At 37.4% G+C, this 20,115-nt stretch overlaps 1 protein-coding gene across 1 annotated transcript in view; it reads right to left on the reverse strand.

Moving 5' to 3' along the window:
- The window catches only part of TACR3 (tachykinin receptor 3), a 39,011-nt gene that overhangs the window by 12,242 nt on the left and 6,654 nt on the right, over positions 1 to 20,115 (reverse strand). The window contains exons 2-3 of the mRNA XM_010190118.1: positions 11,329 to 11,517; positions 9,776 to 9,926 (exon numbers count right to left, since the gene is read on the reverse strand). Of these exons, the coding sequence (XP_010188420.1) occupies positions 9,776 to 9,926; positions 11,329 to 11,517 (340 nt within the window). The remainder of the gene's footprint in view (positions 1 to 9,775; positions 9,927 to 11,328; positions 11,518 to 20,115) is intronic.

Below are 20,115 nucleotides of genomic sequence, written 5' to 3' on the forward strand. Positions count from 1 at the left end.
TCCCTACACTTTCAGTAGGTATTCAGTCCATATACTCAGTAATGGAAAGGGTTTAACAGAACTTTTCAAAACTTAAAAAAAGAAACTTAAAAACTTTTCTCAGAGTATTGGTTATGCTGCCTCGTACAGCTGAAAAAAACCCCCTCTCTATGTGTGTTCAGGGAGGGGGATTATACTATGTCAGTAATGCATTGATTGTGCAAGTATTCAAGAATTTAATTAATGGTAAATTAAAATGTCCAAATCAAGTTTTTCTGTCAATACTCTGCATTCTTGCTGAATTTTTTTAATAGCTATGGGAATGTGTTACTGATCAAAATAGGAAAAAGATCTTCTGCTAGTGTTTTCATCAGAGTTATTAATGTGATATTCCAGCCCTTATTACCCTTTAGAGGCTTTTGTTAAGCTTATGAGAAAATAATGTAAAAAAACCCATCTCTATTCTGTAAGCTTACTTGCAAGTAATGACTTTTACTATTATGTTAATAGCAATCTGGTGAGTCTGGCAGGGCATCTGTCTTTATGTATATGGGACAACTGCTCAAACTGTTAGTGGAACACTAACATTTGCAGTCTGGTCCAAATATCTACTTTATGACCAGTGCTGACTCACCCATGCAGAGCCACAGAGAGGAAGAGCAGACAGAATAACCATCAGGGCTTCATAGGAAGCATGTTAAGCAGCACACTGCATCCCCTTGTGTAACTTCCTCTACAGTGTTACATAACCAGTTTTAGGCATGTGTAACAATTCGTGAAATTAGGCTTTAGCTTTATTAGGATTGGTTTGCATTTACCACATTAACAAGGATATGTCATACTTCCCATAAATCTTCAGAGTTAAGGATATCATAGTAAGAGATGCCCTGAAGCAGAATCAGAGAATGCCTATCTTTAGTTACTAATTTTTGCAAGTAACTTTTACTGTTGCATTTTGCCACTGAGCATGATTTGGGAAACGCTTTCCACTGGAAAGGTGGTGGAGAAAAATATTTTTTGTTTGAAAGTATTTAATACTAACCTCCCTCTAAACCTGGACATATTCTGTGTCAGTCTTGAGGTCAGCCTCACTGAGTGTATTTACTGAGGAGTTTAGTACTGAAGAGTAATAGTATGCCACATAAGTTTGGTGAAGACACACTTTTGTGCAGCTTTGCTGCTACAGAAGCGTAGCAGAGGAAGAACTTGGATGCTGAAGAACTGCGGGAGCAGAAATGCAACTTCAAAACGCTAATTGTTTACTTGGTGTGGTGCCTGTAGTGGTTGTGTCTCTAAGTGGGGTCATGGCAGTGGCATATCACAGAGCAGATAGAAGCTGCTGGATTAGTACTGTGCTAGTTTGGAGAATTGTTTTACACTGTTTTTCTGTAGGTAGGATCATACTTGGAAAAATTCTGGGATTTGCTGAATTAAGGACAAATCGAATTTTCTGCTCTGAGCTGTTGAATTAACTGTTGTAAACAAATGAGGAGGAGACAGATGTATTGATTCATTAGAGCATGACCAGGTCATCAGTTTTAGTGAAAGGAATAAATGAGACATTAGGATGTTCCAGATGATGCATTTTCAGTGGAGACAGGAAAGTGTTATTACCACTGTGCAGGACCATGGTGAGACTTCATTGCTGGCATTACTTGTCTGGTTTTGGTCACTTGTTGCATACAGATGTGAAAGACCAGAAGCACTTGTTCGATTTACGTAATGAATGTAAATAAAGTCTGAGAGAGTATATGCCTATAAACACATCTGTAGAGGTGGCCCCAGTGAGGGATAATAAATAATTAATTAAGCTACCCGAAAATATAGGCATAAATAGAGCTGTCCATAAATAAATTTAGCCTGGAAACTGGAACTCTGGGAGTGCTGAGATTTTTAGAACACTTTCCATTAGATGTAGTGATCCAGAAGGCAAAATGGTTTTAAGATTAATATTTTAGATGATATCAGAGGAATACAGTTAGGGTTGCCTGTGATGACAGATCTTGAGCCCTGATGCTGGTTCCTGTCCTGTTTTCAATTAACATTTTAATATTGAAAGAACAAACTGACACCCAAGGAGTAAATGGAAAAGCTCTGGGCAGAGTTCAACATCTTCCAGTGTCTGGCAAACAAGGGATGAGTTTGCTTTTGGAGGAGCCTTTAAAAGCTCCTGAGAATTCCTTCTTCCCAGGTTGTTGTTTAAGCAAGAAATGTGACAATGTCAAACACAACCACAGACAAAACTGATGTTTGAAACCTGCTGTGTTGCATTGATATGAAAATCTTCAAATGGATTTAATTTCCAGAATAGTTTCACAAAATCTAAGATGCATGACTAAGTGAGTCTAACCTCAGAGGAGATTGACTTCGAAGTATGAAATCATAAAGTTAGACTAGTTTTATGATAGGGAAAACAAAGAGGGATTCAGATCTAATAACTTCAGAAACTTTTAGTTCAATTCCTTGTACTTCAAGGAATAGTGGAAAAACATCATATGCGCATAACAAGCTGTCACTTTGGGTGGTATTTTTATCACACCTTCAGCTGCCTGAGGAATAAATCAGTGGACATTTCCACATAAAGACTGGAATCATTAAAAAGCATCTCTGCTTTTTTTGATTGTTGACTGACAACAAAGCAGTAGAATGTACACAGCTGGTGCTAGCTGTGGTAAATTGTACTTCAACCTGATATTACTTAGTCTTTTTGCTTGATGAATGTTCTGAAAAATGCTTGCTAAATTTATGAATGGCTGCACTGAGGTACAGCTGCCACTTTCCACCACAATAAAGCTTTGGCGTACAAGGCACTGATAATGCATCAGCATTTTGGAGAAATGATAATTTAACTGTAGCTGTATGAAATTTCGGATAGTCAAGCAATATAGCCATCCACACAATAAAAGCCATAGTGCTATGTCTGTTAGATCAGTGAGATCACCTGTTCTTAAAATAGAGTTTAATTCTCCAGCTTCCTCGTTTCTGCTCTAGCATACCCCTATATTTTTTTCTCCATTTTATTTTCATTGTCAATCTCCACAAAGTCAAAGAATAGACCCATTTACAGAAAAGGATTACTGATGGACAAAAAATAGTCACAAGCACCTACTTTTAGCAGGAGGTATATCTTATTCATAACAAATTTAATTTCTGCGCTCATTACCTCGCAACAGAATGGATAGGTTGTTTCACTTATCACTCTCAGAAATATAAAATCAACCAAAGGGAAGAGAGTACCTTCCCAGGGGGGAAATGCATGTGCCCCTTTGTGTATGTTTGCACAGTTCTGGAGTGGGCACCTTGTCAGTATGTGAGCAAGGTGCTCCTAAGTCACCATGGCAGTCGTTTCTATTCATGAAGCACAAGCACAAATCAGTCTACAAGGTGGAAACTTTTGTGTGCCATGAATAAATAAGCGGTGGGAAATTATCTTGAAGACTGTAGTAAAAAGCTGTGTAGAATCACAGAATCACAGAGTATAAGGAGTTGGAAGGAACCTCGAAAGATCATCCAGTCCAACCCCCCTGCCAGAGCAGGATCACCTAGACCAGGTCACACAGGAACACGTCCAGGTGGGTCATGAATGTCTCCAGAGAAGGAGACTCCACAACCTCTCTGGGCAGCCTGGGCCATGCTCTGTCACTCTCACAGTGAAAAAGTTTTTCCTTATGTTCAGGTTGAACCTCCTATGCTCCAGCTTGCTCTCATTGCCCCTTGTCCTGTCATTGGCTGTCACTGAGAAGAGCCTGGCTCCTTCCTCCTGACACTCGCCCTTTAAATATTTATAAACATGAATGAGGTCACTCCTCAGTCTCCTCTTCTCCAAGCTAAAGAGCCCCAGCTCCCTCAGCTGCTCCTCATAAGGGAGATGCTCCACTCCCTCCAACATCTTAGTGGCTCTGCACTGGACTCTTCCAAGCAATTCCCTGCCCTTCTTGAACTGAGGCGCCCAGAACTGGACACAATATTCCAGATGCGGTCTCACCAGGGCAGAGCAGAGGGGAAGGAGAACCTCTCTCGACCTACTAACCACACTCCTGATACACCCCAGGATGCCATTGGCCTTCTTGGCCCAAGGGCACATTGCGGCCAACTACATAGAGTAGTTGATTGCAGCTGGTGTTTTTAATGAAATTTGGGATAATCAAGTTATATTGACTTTCCGTTATATTAAACTGTTTAACTCCCTTATGCCATTTTGAAAATGGAATGTAATGTAAGTTACTGGAGACGAATGTTGTTCCTTACGCTGGGAAAAACTAGGAGAAGATGGATTCCTAAATAACAGGGAAGATATTAAACTTACCATGTCTTTGTGCAGTCCCCTGGGATAGTAATTATTTTCCAACCTGAAAGAAGTCTGAACTAATGTCTAGGATATAAGTGGGGTTTCAAGAAGGTGTTGGCAGAAAATAGGAAGTCACATGCAAGACAAATCCTTGGACTCAAGAGTGTTGAAACATGTTGTTTCTTATGACTGGATGCAAACTTTCACATGAGGTTTTATGAATGGGGCAGTATCTAACTAGAATGTCTGCCTAGAGGTAGTGGTTGCTTGTTAACAATTAGGATCTTTGATTGCAGAATTACCATGTGACATGTGAATTCATAGGGTAACAGTCTCATCACCTATTTTTTATTGATAAGCTTTATATTGTGAATATGGTTTTGTTTTTCCAAATCACTGTTGGCCTTTGTGGGTACTCATGATTAATTCAGTGTTCCATGAGTTTTGATGCTACACTGTAACGTTTGGGGCCTTTGATGCTACACTATAATGTTTTGGGATGTGACTCTCTTGTTTTTTTTTTTTTTTTAATTTCTCGAAATCGGCCCCTTAGTAAACTACTCCACAGTGAAACAATTCAGCACCTTTCTTTCATTCTGCCCCAGTCAGCTACCATTTAATGCCAGCAAAAGTATCATTATTTCTAACTAGTGCTCTTCTTATTTTGTGCAATGTAGCATAAAATGTATATTAACATGATTTCATGTCATGTATTCATACGTGGTTAAGAAAAAAGAAAAAAAGAAAATTGTCTTTTTAGTTCCACTGAAGATCAGTGAGAAGTCAGGAATAACATGCTGAACTATATTTTTATAGCTCTACAGCTGTGTAAAAAAGGAACATAAGGACACCAGCATCAGGCAGTTGTCCATCTATGCTACTATACTCTGCCTTTGAGAGTGGCAGTCGGAGGTGCTGTTTAGGGAGATCCTATGAACCTGGCCATTTTCCATCTGTATTCCTAATACTGCCCTATCATGCAAAATGAGAGGGTGCATCCCTACTTCATCCTTTCTGTATCTATTAATGAATTTATTGCCTGATAAATATCCTAATCCCTTTCTGAAACTTCTGAGATAATAGCATCTGGCAGGAGAGAGTCTTTGAAGCTCTTTACCAACTCTTCTATTACTCTCTCTAAAAGTACTCTCTTCTACCCGCTTTACACTGCTCTCCTATTAGTTCTTAGAATGCAGGATTTGGTGATCACCAGTTTTTCAGTCACTTTATCTACCACCTTCATGATTCTGTAAACCTTCATTGTCTCATCCCTGGGCCATTTTAATCTCTTCATGAGACCTTTGATCATTTTAATTGCCTATCTTTGGACTTCCTCTAAACCCATGGAAGGAGAGAACAGAACAGGGAAATACGTGTCAGTGGCTATGTGTGAAGTGTTCATGCAGTAGTTCTTGCACAGATCATCTGTTCAGATCCTGTCCTGTTGCTTACTTCTGTAGTCTATGAAAGAGGGGAAATATTTCATGTAAGCATTTCAGAAAATTATTAAAAATTTTTACTTGTAGTACTTTAAGACTTCACCTGGATATTTTTGTATATATAGTAAAAGCTTTTCACACAGTAATTTTAAGTGATTTTCTGAATTGACACTCAGACCCTGACTTGGAAAAGTGTGTCCTCCCATCTTACTTGTTTTGGTTTCTCACACTATGTAGTATTTCAAATTCGTATTCAAAAGTGATTTTCATGACATTGTCATTCATACAGTCCCACTTTGTTTTGAATATTATTTTCTTTTCAGATGGAAGTCTTAAGTTTTCAACTTTTTCATTTTCTCCTCCATTGCATTGCATATACTGTATTAACTGATTAAACAGATGCATTTGACTGTAAATGGATATGGGCTGTCTACCTTTGCTGTCAAAATATATATATAAAACTTTGAAAATTTCCTTATGTTGTTAGGCTTGTAAACATGACCTTCTTTTTGGTGATTCCTGTGACACTGTGGGTCACTAGCAAGCAATTTTTTTTTTTACATGCAAATTTGCAAAACAATTTTGATACTGGGAAAAATGTGGCTTTTAATCAGTCTTCATTGGAGTAAGAAGTTGAGATGACACCTCAAGCTGTGTTAGGAGAAGAAAAGCATACAGACAGAGGCATGGAGGAAATTTGCTGAATAAGATGCACAGTGATGTATTATCATAATGGTAATAGTTAGAGATAAGGGGAACTGTACAGAAAAGGTATAAAAGTTAAGGAGAATATTTTCTATTCTGTTCTTCCTACTGGGACAAAGCAATGGCATCTTTGGTTGAGAGAAACACTGTTTTTTCAGAAGGCAGTTGTATCAGAACTACATCTCTTGACAAAGACACCAGTAACTTAATTTTATTTACAGTATATGATTGTCCCATCTTATAGGTGACATAAAGTTGGAAGAGGGATTGGAACAGAAGGTTAGATAGAAAAAACAGAGTATGAGGCAACATATGAGAGCAAGTCTCTAAGCATTTGCACTGAATATAAAGAACACTTCAGCCTAGCAAAACTGATATGAGCCACCTATATAAACTTCATTTATGTGTGACGGTATTAAAACTGTAATTCCTCCTTGTGAAAATGGGAATGCCAGAGAATAACTGATGTTCAGCTGAACATCAGTCAGTCAGTCTCATGCCAGGAGATTGAAGAAGGGGTAATGGCTACAAAGTCTCCATGTGTAGTGAATGTTCAGAAGTTCAGAAGACTGATGTCATGCAAATTTAAATGTCCCTGAGACATTTGATCTGTGGGAAAAAAAAAAGTCATGGTAGTAGTTTTATGTAGTCCTGAATTTCTAAAAATTTCAAGTCTTTCACCCTTAAGATACTAAGTAGGACTTTGTGTTGCCCAGCCTGTATTGAGTATTGTGAAATTCTTTGAATCCTTTGTTCTTTGGTGGTGTGTTTAGAAGGATTCAGGGTGCATTGCACAGTTCCACATATGAAGTGATGAAACTATCAAATTGCTTTCTTAAGCTTCAAATCTTTTCTTGGCAAACATTGTTTCTTTTAAAGGTCTCACATGAACTGTTCACTACCTGCTTAACATTAAATACTATTTCAAACAATTCTAATCAAACATTCTTTGCACTGTCATTGCATAATATGAAACATGCAGTCAGCTGTTTTATATTTCTCCTTCTTTATAAGTGCAGCCAGTAGAGACTTTCCATATGCCTAGATATCTGCATGCTAAATAGCAAGAAAAACAGATGATTCTTTCTTTGAATAAAGGAAAAGCAAAATAGCTCACTTATCAAAGGCAGGCTGAGTGATAGCTTTATTTGGATTCCAGTCTATTAGTTCATCTCCATGAATGACCAATTATGATTCATCTTTCCAAATATTTCATAAATCCTGCTGGAGAGCACAGCAATGGAACTGAAGAGCTGTCATGGAGCTCTGCTAATAAAGTCACTGATGCCGTCACAATATATCTGCACATAATTTAATTCCCTTCCTGCATGTGTTGAAGGCATGCATTCCAGTACTCTCATATTTAAAGTCCTTTAATGAAGGATGCTACTCCTTGTCTCTTGGATATATTTAGAGTTCTAAAGAGATGCTGTTCTTAAAGTATTCAAGGGATTCAATTGGACCTTTCATAGCATATAGTAAAAGCCAATTTTTCTCTTCAGAGACCTTTCATTTTTATAACATAAGATGTTTATTTTACTTAGTCATTATGATAACAGGTGCTGAAGTTCTGGAATCTCCTGATTCTCCAAGTTAGCTTTTAATAATTTTCTTTCCATGCTTGCTTTTGCAAACTGTCTGTTTCAGAAAGTGATTCCTCAGTTTATCTTTACAGTCAGACCCCCAGCACTCTCCACTGAATATTTGCTTCAATTTCTCACAGTCTGAATGGGCAGTATTGGTAATAGCACAGTTAATTGACCAGTGAAATATTTTTTCTGCTTATGCTCTGTAGGAAAGCTAATTTCATAACGTTGAATATACATTTTCGGGTGAGTGGCAACGTGCACAGCAAAGACTGTAATGGTAATGTTGCACATTTATGGATAGTGTTAAAGAGTGAAAAGCTGATCTTCTGATATGCTTTCAGCATTTCTGAAAATTAGATCAATAATTTCACTTTGGGGCAGATATGCAAAGCATACTGGTTAGTTTTCCGTGATGATTTTTCATAATTTTCTCTCTGTTCACATTCCAAATAATCTTTGAAATGTTAGAAGGCAATAATAGTGATGATACTAGTCAAACTGCATTTTACTTCCTTAAGAGAGTCTAGGATTTTACCCTTTTAAAAAGCTGTGTAAAAGTGAAAATAAATAACATCTTTGACTTCATAGAAGGCATTGCACATCATACTGTAAAGCTGTCTAGGCATGTTCTGACAACTGAAACTTGCCACAAGATGCTTTACACTTGTCTCTTGTGAGTCTGAAGATGTATGAATGAGAAAACGATCCTAATCTTTCCTTTCATATATCCTCTGCCACAGCAACTTTTTCTGTGTAGTAAGTGGGGAAAAAAATGCTTTCATATTCCTGGCAGTGTTCTGAAAGAAGTTGAAACATCAGTGTTCTCCAGTATTTGCAGGAGGTCTCCTATTGACTCAGGACCCAATGTGCTGCACTCTGCTATGGCTACAGCATGGTAACATACGCCACTGTACAAACATATTCACAGTATGAGGAAGCAAACTGAGCAACTGAAAATGTGCTAATCATTGTGAGATAGAAGTCCATGTTTGGGTACCATTTTCTCAAATGTGAGAGGTTAAATGCATTTTAGTATGAAAAAAAATGTCAGAAACAAGAAGCAAAAGGGCTGCCATATTAAAGAAGAAAAGTTAGATTTGGAAAAAGAATGTTACAAGAAGGAAACCCTCATCACACTGCAACATCATGAAAACTGAACTGGAAATAGTCAAATAATTGGTTCATAAGAAATCCACAGTCTTGTTAGATAAGGCAATACTTACAGTGAAAAAGATTGAAAGAAAATAACTGGGGAAAAATAGTTTGTATTTCTCACCAAAAGTTATTGATTTAAATCCTAAATTATTTAAGATGAACAAGCTGATCAGCACTCATCTCAAAGATGCATAGGCCTTAATCTACTGAAAATTACAGCAAGATTCACTTTTCCTTCAGTAGAATGAGAATCTGGCCTAAGAGCATCTAATGGTTTGCTAGCCCATTGTTCAAAACTCAGTATTTTAGCTCTGTCAAGGTTATACAATCGGGCTTAGTTTCCACATATCAGACACAGTATGTGCTGCTTCATGTAGAGCAAGAAGTTGAAATACAAATGTTACCTTTATTTAATGATGAACAGTAAAGCTACAAAAAGAACAGCTAGTGAACATAGCAGACAACTTGTCAAGCTTAATAATTTTTTAATTGAAGCAGATCTTTTATTGCTGTTATTTCAAGTGACTTGGTGTTTATGAAGAAATATACCATGATACTTTGCAATACATTTGCAGATAATGTTACCAGGATTCACTTAATGAGATTTAATGGAACAGTACCTTTCTCTTAGCTTTGAGCTGCTCGTGATATTTGTTGGATGTGTCGCCTGGTATTTCTCCTCCCCAGAGGGTAATTCCCACTATGGAATAGGTGATGCCCATGACAAGCAGTGGAAAGCAGTAGACCAGCACAATCACAATGACATGATACCTGCAGTGAAAAAGCATTAAGCTGATAAGTGCTTTCAGAGGAGCTATACCAATGGAATGGGCTGCTAGAAGTCAGAAGTCCGGCTACTCCTTGGTGTTTTCACCATCTTTTAAAAAGTCTTGAATTGCACTGCAAATTTATTTACATTTTAATGCAAGTGCTTTATGATGTTTCTAGCTTTGATTCTGAACTCGCACTAGCATAAATTAAGAATGGCTCTCTGGTTACCATAATTAATCACTGCAGAATTAGGTATGTTTGTCCATAACTAGTTGAATTGATTTAATTATTGCACAGCCAAGTATGCTAAGGGCAAGCTAGGTGTTTTGAGTTCTATTCTGGACCATAACTGAAAGAGGAAAATAAGTATTTAAGTGGTATATTTATATAAAGGCCCTGATAAGTGTCCTGTCTTACCCAACATACTTCATACGGCAGATTCGTTGCACGTATGCAACGCTGATCTGTTGCCTGTGTACAACGAAGTCATTGCTGCTGATGTAAGTGCTAGGAAAAAAGAACACTTCTTTTGCCTCCTGTTAGTCCCTGGTTAAATGCCATCTTCAGATAAAATCCCAGTGAATGATCAGTGAAGCATCCCTAGCTGCCACTGCAAATGACCTTACTGCCCTGAAGAGATGTATCTGTGCATAGCTCCTAAAGTGATAAAAAATATTGAAGACCAGGGCCTCTTTCACTGCCCTGAAAGAGAGCAAAAGGTCAAATTTGATGTTGGATAGTTACACAGGCTTTCAGCCTTAAATGCAGCATTCATCTTAAATGCCAATGAAGACATGAAAGGGCAAATAATGTTTCTATGGCTAGGTAACCACTTATTCCTAATTCTGCCAGAGGGACAAATAGAATATATTCACTTTAATTGACTGTTATTCTATACTTTCAGAAACTGGAACCAGTTTTCTTATTTGGACTGATATCTGAGATAAGGAATTGTGGTAGTGTAACAGAATGAAGTGGAAATATCCAACTCTTTCATGAAAAGACCCAGAGGAAAAAAAAATCAGATTAGGACAAGGAGAGGCTGGAAATATTTGTTTTCCTGACTAGGATGATAAAGAAGCTTGCTTTGAATTGCATGTTGGGTTCCCATTTCTGATCATCTCTGTCTGTATAGAAGTAGCCCTCTTAAGTGATGCAATGATGGTAAACGTGCAGCATGGGATGGTGAACACTCACAGAAGTGGAAGAGAATAAATGTGTCCCACTTATCACTTAAAATGCTCTATCTTCCTAGCATAGAAAACTTGCTTTACATTTTTCAATGATCAATACTGTTAGTTATTCTGCAGGTAGAGTATCTGCATGATGCTCTACAGCTTTTGCCAAGTCCATTGCAAGTGTAGACACCACCATGCACAAGTTTAAAAGAATAAAAGCTTACGTAAAATGCTGTTTTGGACCACCTGGCCATGCTACATAGCAAAGAGTTCTCCCAGGCATCACCTTGGTTATGGAGTATAGGCACTGGGGAAAGGCCAACAGGAAAGCCAAAATCCATATGCTCCCAATGACCACCTTGGTAGCAGTTGCAGAGAGCCTAGGTTTCAAGGGATCAATAATGGCCATGTATCTGTAAAAAAAAGCAAAAATCTGTGCATAAGAAACCTTCAGAGATTAGGATGTATCTAGAATCAGCAAAGTTTAGTACTGGGAGAAGGATAAAAGCAGAGATATTTGTCTTCCTGGAGTTCTGATGGCATTATGCTCTTTGGGTGATTCAGCCCTGTGGAGGGAGTGCTGGAAGAAAAAGAAGTTCATTGAATATTATTTTAAAGCTGTAGGACACATGGTTAACCATATGTATACCAGTAGAGCAACTATTTCTCAAATTGTTAGTGAATCCTGTTACTGCACAACCTGATTGGAAAGCAAAAATACAACTGGATCCTCTGTTACTCTGCTACACAATACAGAGTTTATCTCTAATTAAAAAATTAACAGCCAAGCTGTCAGGATTACTACTCATCTGTTCAAAAGCTACAGGAACCTGATAAGACTGCATGCATTTATTTCAGTAGTCATAGACTGACTTCACATTGTCTGCCAAAGAGCCCCAACGACTGGTTCATACAGAGATTGTTAGAAGCCATATGAGCATTTCCTTGGGCAATGTAGAAGTGATAAAAGCACCAAGAGAAACAGATGCATAAAGCATGAAAACACCTCATTTTCTTTTTCAGATCTCATGTTCTCAGGTGGGATAGGATTCTTCTTGCTGCCGTATAATTGTATTTTTAATCAATGTATGCTGATAACTTTAGGACATGCAAAAAAAGCAATAAAAAGTTTAAGTAATTACAATTTAGAAGCTTAGGGAAAAAGAGCAATAGGAAGGCTTCAAGACAGACAATAAAAGAAAACCAAGTCTTATTTTCTGTCTTTTGATCTTGTTACTGATGCAAGGAATAAGGGAGACAGAAATTACTCCTTATCACATGCTTCCTGTGTTTTTCACATTTTTCTTAGCATAACTACTGCTTTGATTTCTGGGTTAAACCCTGAATTTTCCACCAACTTCCCTGATAGCACTACTTTGTTTCATTTAAGAATGACCAAATAATGACTTGTAAAATCATTTATCATATTAATTAAATAGGAACACTATTCAAAATTTCTTCTTTATTACGAGGAATGCTCTTTCACAGTACACACATCCAGCTATCTGATCATTTTTGATAATATTATTTGAGTATATCAGTGAATTCCTAAGGGTCCTCTTTGTTTCCATTGGAGGTCTCCAGTCTTCATGCCTGGTAACTGCCCTTGTCTCTGTCTGTTTCAGGTTTTAAATACAGTTAGAAAGTCAAACCACATGCATTTCGGCCTACATGTGTAGAGAAAATAGTTTTAGAACTTTCCAGTATTGCTTGTCTGCTTGTGTGATTTATACCTTGTAAAGGAATTGCAATAAGTAAAAAGTATACTCTGGATGTTCATCTACTCTTTCTCTACATTTCTACCTCATATAAATATGGATTGGGATAGATTCAGAGACATATTTCTGTATGGAAAATTACATAGGCAGTAATAGGCATTGTATGACAGGACTGTGGAAAAAAAATCACTTAATCTCATAAGCATTTGTAGATTATGTGCTGTTGTTGAGACTTTATGTGTTGATATGAAGCTTAGAAGTTATAAAATCAGTTTACACTTACAGAGACTGAATTATTTTGTAGATAAGCAAGCATAAATTAGTAGATCCTATTCCAAAGTGACACTAATATGTGATTATTGTTGTTTTGGTAGTCTATGTTTGTCCTTTTGACATTCATAGATATAAAAAATTTCAAAGCCATTAATGATATTTTTTTTAATAAAGATAAATGTCTCCTGCCTTGGCTCTAGATCGTGAGAAACCTTCTTATACTGTTAGGTGACTTTTTGAGTCTGTGCTTCCTGATCCAGGCAGAATTTGGATTGAAATCCATTGAAATCAATGGATAAGCTGCTATTGATTTGAATTAAACTTTTTTTGGATGAATAAATTCTGTTCTGCTGCAATTAGAACTGAGTAGCACTCATTTAAAATGAAGGAATGTGCTATGTCCTGATTGATACAGGGCACACCTTGGTTCTAGGAAGACTTGCCCAAGATTTTTAGATACAAATATTAGCTGTAAGGCAACAATAATAATATTAATAAGATAATGCTTCTCATAAGAATTTGAGCAAGTAATCTCCTGCATCCATATTTATCTGCTATGACAAATTTCATTCAAGATATTCCTACTTTTTGGAAATTTCATGCTTGAGAGTTTATATATATTTATAGAATGTATACCCTATGTATAAAGTAATGATAGAAGAGATTTATTTTAGCAAAGATAACTCCATTTATAAATAACCATCAAATATGTGATAAATCCAACATCTGCCATTGTAGTGGTACTCAGCCTGTAGTAGACATGATAACTGTACTAATACCTTAAACATAGTGATCTAAAACAACTTCAGGTCTGAATAATCAGTTTCCATATCTAGAATCTAAAGCCTATTCATTTTGCATTGTTTTTACTGCACTTATATTTTTCCCACAGTGTAATTAGTACCCCTCTCCTTTACCTGCTTTTTGTTTTTATTTTCAGCTAAACTGGTGCTTTTGGTATTACACACTAACTATGAAATAGCTTTATTCAAGTGCTGGGTGTCGTGTCCTGAGAGAACAGCATTTCTCAGGAAAATATACATCAGTTGGATTGTTGCCCACTGCCCTCTACTTCCTTTCTCCTCAGGAGAGTAAGTACAACTTGGTAATGAAGGTAAATTTGTAGTCATGAGTCCTGTCTTTCAAATGGAGCTAGCTTGAGTATGGGCTGCCAGATACTGTCTAAAATGCTTGATGACCTTTACCTGTAGTAGGTGATAATCCATAAACAAGTCGTCATTTTAACTTGCTTGTGGGACTCCTAAGGCATCTCCTCCTAGCTTGGACTCATTCCTTTCAATTGCTAATTTTCTTCAGATTGCACATTGACATGATTTCATGTGCTATTGTCAGATTTCTATAACATTCACATTATTCTTATTTCCAGTTATATTAGTCTTATTCCCAGTAGGTACCAGCAGTAATTCTCTTTGGCTAAGATAAAATTATGTTGTTATATCTCTCTGTCTGGTGACAGTTCTTTAAAGATGAGGGTTGTTGGTGTAAAATGACTCATACAGCTGTACTGATGATAATTTTAACTGTTGGTTGTCTGAGTGCAGTGAGTCAAAGAACAAGAATCAGAGGAAAGGCAGACTACTTGTCTTTCTTGTTGAAATTTGAGTGATAAGTCAAGAGCCTAGCTTTTGCACAAGATAGATTAGGAAAACATAGCAGGCAGTTGTTATAATGAACAAGATGGAGAAGAAGTGGAGGAGCCTTGACCATTCCCGCAATAATCCTTTGTGCAGGAAGGACTTAGCTGACCAGAGAGTATTGTATCTCTACTACTGAGCCTTTGATAATGAATCTATTTTTTTCTACTGTGCTGGTACACTAACACTTACAATGAAGTATCTAACTTGTTCTCTAAGTGGCTTTTCTTAGAAACAGAATTGCTTAATTAGCATAGCGAGACATTGCTTTATAGCTGCAATGGTTACATTCACGCAAGCTTGTCATGTAAGTTTGGTAGCATTTTCCTAGAGAAGCCATCATTGCCATACCTAAGAATAGTGGAAAATGTGAAATGACTCTCGGTTAAAAAACACTTCCATAGTTGAGCTGTCTTTGAATGTGAATCTCTGTAGCCAAAAGAAACCCAGAACACATTCATGCACTGTTAGCTATTACTTGTGATGGAGTTTGTCAATAATTTTGTTTGCTGGAAGTGTTATTTTGCCATAACTGGTACCTAAGGGTGATAAGCTATCCATCTGTCTCTTTAGCCTCAACCTGAAGGAGTAGTAGCTAACTTTTCAGTTGGTCTTTGCCTTTGATTTCTGTCCATTTTGGCCAGTTTCCATCAGGAAGGAAAGCTACTTCTAGCACAGGCTAGAGGTTCCATGCTTAGATGTTGCTCAGAAAATTAGTGAGGTGAAAGGACTAAATATGGGATAATTTGTATGTATGATGCAGGATATTGCCCCTGCATATTCCAATTACCCACAGCTAACAACTCTCTATTGTCTTTCATGGTGTAGCTCTGTCATTAGAGCTCCTTACCTTACTCTGATATCCTTACATATATTTTGTATGGCAAAGTGCCAGTTACAAGGGGGAGCAGCAGACATGCTGTCTGAATTGTGTGCTGAATGTTGCTGAATGTGGTGTAGAAAAAAAAAGGATTGTGTGAGCAGGCCAGAAATGAAATGCAGAATGATGAGATCTAGTAGCTGGAGCGAAGGCAAAAGAAATGAGACTGGGGAAGTTTGCTGAATGCAAAAAACAGGAATAGAAGTGTAACAAGAATAATGAGAAACTAATTGGAGGACAAGGAAATAAAGGAGGATTGTAGAATAATAGCAGATAGAAATCGGGTTGAGAGAGGTGAGAATAAGAAAGGAAACTGGGGTGATGTAAAGGCAAAAGACATATATGAAAAACCAGCCCTAGTGGACCAGAGATTCCAAGATAAGTCAAACTGGTAGAAAAGTACAACGTCTTGACATTAGGGCTCTGTGAGTGGCAAGCACTTTTGCCTTTGCAGGTTTATGGGAGAGAATTCCAAAAGAGTTGTTCTTTCTGTGATCAGCCAACCATAAACTGCATGCATGAGGAACAGATGGGCTTATTTTATGCTCCAGTGTCCTCTGTCTAAATGACTGTACTGCTTCTCCACTGTTCTTTCAGTCAGCCTTGTTCTTTCAAGAAGTGCTTCTGAAGTCAGTGAAAGTGGTGAGTGCTGAGGCCCTCATAGGTCCACTGTGTTCTGTGGCATTTATACATAGACCTTGGACCTCCCCTCCCCTCTGTCTCTAAGGTCACTCTAAGATGGTGGGCATTTGAGACGAAGGAGGATGTATAATGTCTACAAGCAACTGAAGACTTGTTGCACTGCTGAAAAGCATTCTGTTGCCACACAAACATCATTCAGTGGGGTGCTGTGCCAATTTGCTTTGCAATCTTTGGACGTTCACTGTTCAGTCAGTCATCAGGGTGGAGCAATGGGACCCCCTGCCAAACAAAAGAAGGGCTCTGAACTGTCACTGAGTTAATTTTATTTCAGGATTGGACTTCTACTGCTTTCTCACTCCAGTGGGAGCTGCTGATAATGCCATAGATAGCTTGTTCCACACAATAAAGCAGGGATGCTGAATCTAAAGTACGTATCAACTGACAATTATGAATCCCTTGTGCTCATATTTATCACAACCAGAAGAAACCATTATTACCCCATCCAGCATAAACACTAACGCTTGAGAGATAATTATAAGATGGAATATGCACGTTTAGAAACTTAGGGATGTAAATATGTGCAGGTAGAGACTCAACCCAGCAATTGCAAGAATGTGGATTTTTCAACATCTGCACCATGTTCAATGTATTACTTGAAAGTATTTGTAGGTAGCACTTTAGTTTATCATTAGAATAATTAGCACATTATTTTGTTTGCTGTGGTTATGCTATATCCCACAGTCATAGCTTTTCTTTCAGCTTTGGCTTGTGTTAGTCTTTGTCCCCAGCTAATTACTACTGAAGTCAGCAAGCCTTTCCATTGAACTTAATGAGAAATCAGTCCGGCTGCAAGATGTAACGGCTGGTGCATCATGGTGTGCTTGCTGCAACACTGGTTTCCTTCAAGACTGTTTTCTTATCTACTGGCATTAGAATAGATGTAGTTTCCTTTGGAACTGCTCAGTTTGGCTGGAGTCTACAATTTACTGCTTGGTACTTGTTTCTTGGGTTCCTCAAATCAAGAAAATCTGTTTCCTTTGAAACTATAATAGAGACAGTCCTTACTTGAATAACATTGATAAACTCTTTAAGCCAGTGGTTATGACAGCATAATCATGTAGCTCTGTTCCAGTTTGCAAAAAACATAAGAGCCATATAGCTGGTAAGTACTGTAAAAGCTTCTAAGGTTTGTGCATTATGGTCCTGACAGTAGAAGAAATAAAAAAAAATAATGCTAATTTATCTTTTTGTAAAACAGCATACACCGACTAATACAGGCAGGAAAATCTTCCATCTTTAACACATTATTTAGAAAATTGTAGCAAAAATACATAACATGCTTTTAAAACAAAACAATGTTCAAAATTGGATCCTACAAATGCCCATCAGGGGACACAGTTGGAACTCTTTAATCATTCTAAGTGATTTGTTTCACCTGTTTACAGTGTGTTTATAAACTCAAATGAGGAAAAAAGTAATCAATTCAGCCCCAGATTGTAACAGGAAATTAGGACTTTACAAAGGAAGAGACTGAGAGAAAATCATCGTGCTTGCATGTAAGTGGCTCATCAACAGCACACAGCAGAGTGCACTTGCTCTGTAAATGCACAGATGCTGTTATTCCCTCAAAACAGAAGCTGGTTTTGAAACTTTGTATTTGGAATCAACTGGTAATTAAGAAACTTAGATAGGGAAATTGCTGTGATTCTCTGCCCGTATTTAAAACATTGTTCTGGAAAATCCTACAAAAGGTCTCTGTAACGTGGATAAAAAGGGGCTAAAAAGGCTGGAATGAACTGTCAGATTTTAAAGGCATTTTTTGTATGATGAATACCAATTCTTTAACTTTTGTATTCTTTTCTCTTTGTCTTCTACCTACTAGTGCAAGGCTCCCTCTTTTCTTCTGAGAGTGGTCTCTATTCATTCATTTAGACTGACTTTCTCTGCAGGAAGAGTGGTTACGGGTGTATTTGTAGGACTGTTTCTGGCTCTTGAATAAGACTGGTTTTAGTGGCCAGGAGGATCTACAGTGAACAATGTTACTGTTACACAGTGATCGCCTTAAAACTAAGAGCATAAAGAAAGAGTGTATGATAGCATGATAGGTAAACAATACACTGTAAGTTTGAGGGATCAGTGAGCTATATCCCAGGGGGATAACTTGGCCTTGATTTACCTAGAGGCACATGTGCTGCTCTTGTGAGTGGCTACTGTGCTTTGAGCAGGGGGTAACACTGCCATTTTTCTGAAATCAGGACTAGCATCCAATGTCTTGCTTTTGGGTTCCCCTTATCAGAAACCTTAGAACTGCAGTACTGAAATTCTTCAGTATAGCTGAGTTCTCATAAACAGTGCAATGCTTTCTACTTGAGGAACACTTTGGTATCTGGAAGTGGGCTAGATTTTTATAAGTATGTCATTGATTTTACACAATGTATTCTATAACTGCGCATATTGATAGAGAAGGGATAACACTGTTCCTTGGTCTGTCTCATAAATTGATGGACTCCTTTCCCCAGACAGAATGGTTTCTGTTTCTCCTGTTCTTTGAATGTGATCAACCTGGGCTATCAAGGACCAATATCAAAGCAAAGTCTGCAAAACCAGCTCCCATCTGCACAGACTACAACCTGCTCTACTATTGTCTACATTTTGACACTGTTATCTGAATGGCTTCCTTCTTGTTTCTGCAGTTATTTTGAAATAATTTTATTTTAGGTAAACACAAATATGTGAATGATAGAAATTTCTCTCCTGATTGGCAAATCAGTCAGAAATACATACATATAGGCAATGATATTCAAGAAGAAAATTAACCAAAACCAACCAAACAAAAACTCCCAAAACAACATAAAATTAAAATCCCAGTGCTTGACTATCTTTGGAAAAGTACTGCAGGCTACATTACATAATAAACCACAGATATGTCTTTTAATAGTTTTCATTAAGCTATAAATAAGGGCACTGAGAAAATGTACTTAAGATTAAGACTGTCTAAAATCAACTTCTCATTTGAACATCTGGTTCAGACTTGTCAGATGTTGTTTCCTGCCTTGAACAAGAAGACCTGGGGCTAGCCACGGTTGTAAATGTTGGTTATACTTCTCAGGATACTGGCTTACCAAGCTCATATTTTTCACAGCATCTTTTGAAAGTAGCTTGTTAAATAGAATATTTAGTCAGTGCAAAACAAACAGGAAAAATAGCTGCTGTACCTATATTTATTCTCAAAATGTCTCAGTATGTTGTCAGTAACATAAATCTGACTTGAATTTTGACCAAAAACCAAAAAGATTTTGGTTTACACAAACCAAAAAGATTTTGGTTTTTTGCCTGATCATTATTAGTTTGTACCATAGCAAGAAATGGCTTATTTTTGCTATGTCTCTGACATTCTGAATCTTGCAGCCATTGCATCAGGATGTTCTGCAGAGACTGTTTCACCTCTTTTCTCAGAAAGAAACAAAATGGATTTTCATACCCAGAAAATAATTTTAGGCCTCCAAGTCATAAAGAGTCCGTTATGTTTCACCTTTTGATTTTTGAACCCTTAATGCATTCCTGTTCAAAATTTTCTCTCCAGTTCTGAGGACTAGTATATTTCAGAGGGCGGCCTAGATATTGGAATCCAGAAGTATGATGTGCTTCATCTTAAAATAAAAATTTGGGGAATGCAGAGAAATGGTGAAAGGATTTCCTATTTGAATTCTATAGTTTGACTGGCAAAGTAATAATAATAATGATGATGATGATGATGATGATGTTAATTTTAAAAGCATAAAGCATATCTTAGTATTTTCCCCTTCATGATATACAGTGACAAAGACTGATTCTTGAGGTCAT

The sequence above is a fragment of the Mesitornis unicolor genome, unplaced genomic scaffold (genome assembly GCF_000695765.1).
Source record: "Mesitornis unicolor isolate BGI_N332 unplaced genomic scaffold, ASM69576v1 scaffold15048, whole genome shotgun sequence".
Classification (NCBI taxonomy): domain Eukaryota; kingdom Metazoa; phylum Chordata; class Aves; order Mesitornithiformes; family Mesitornithidae; genus Mesitornis; species Mesitornis unicolor.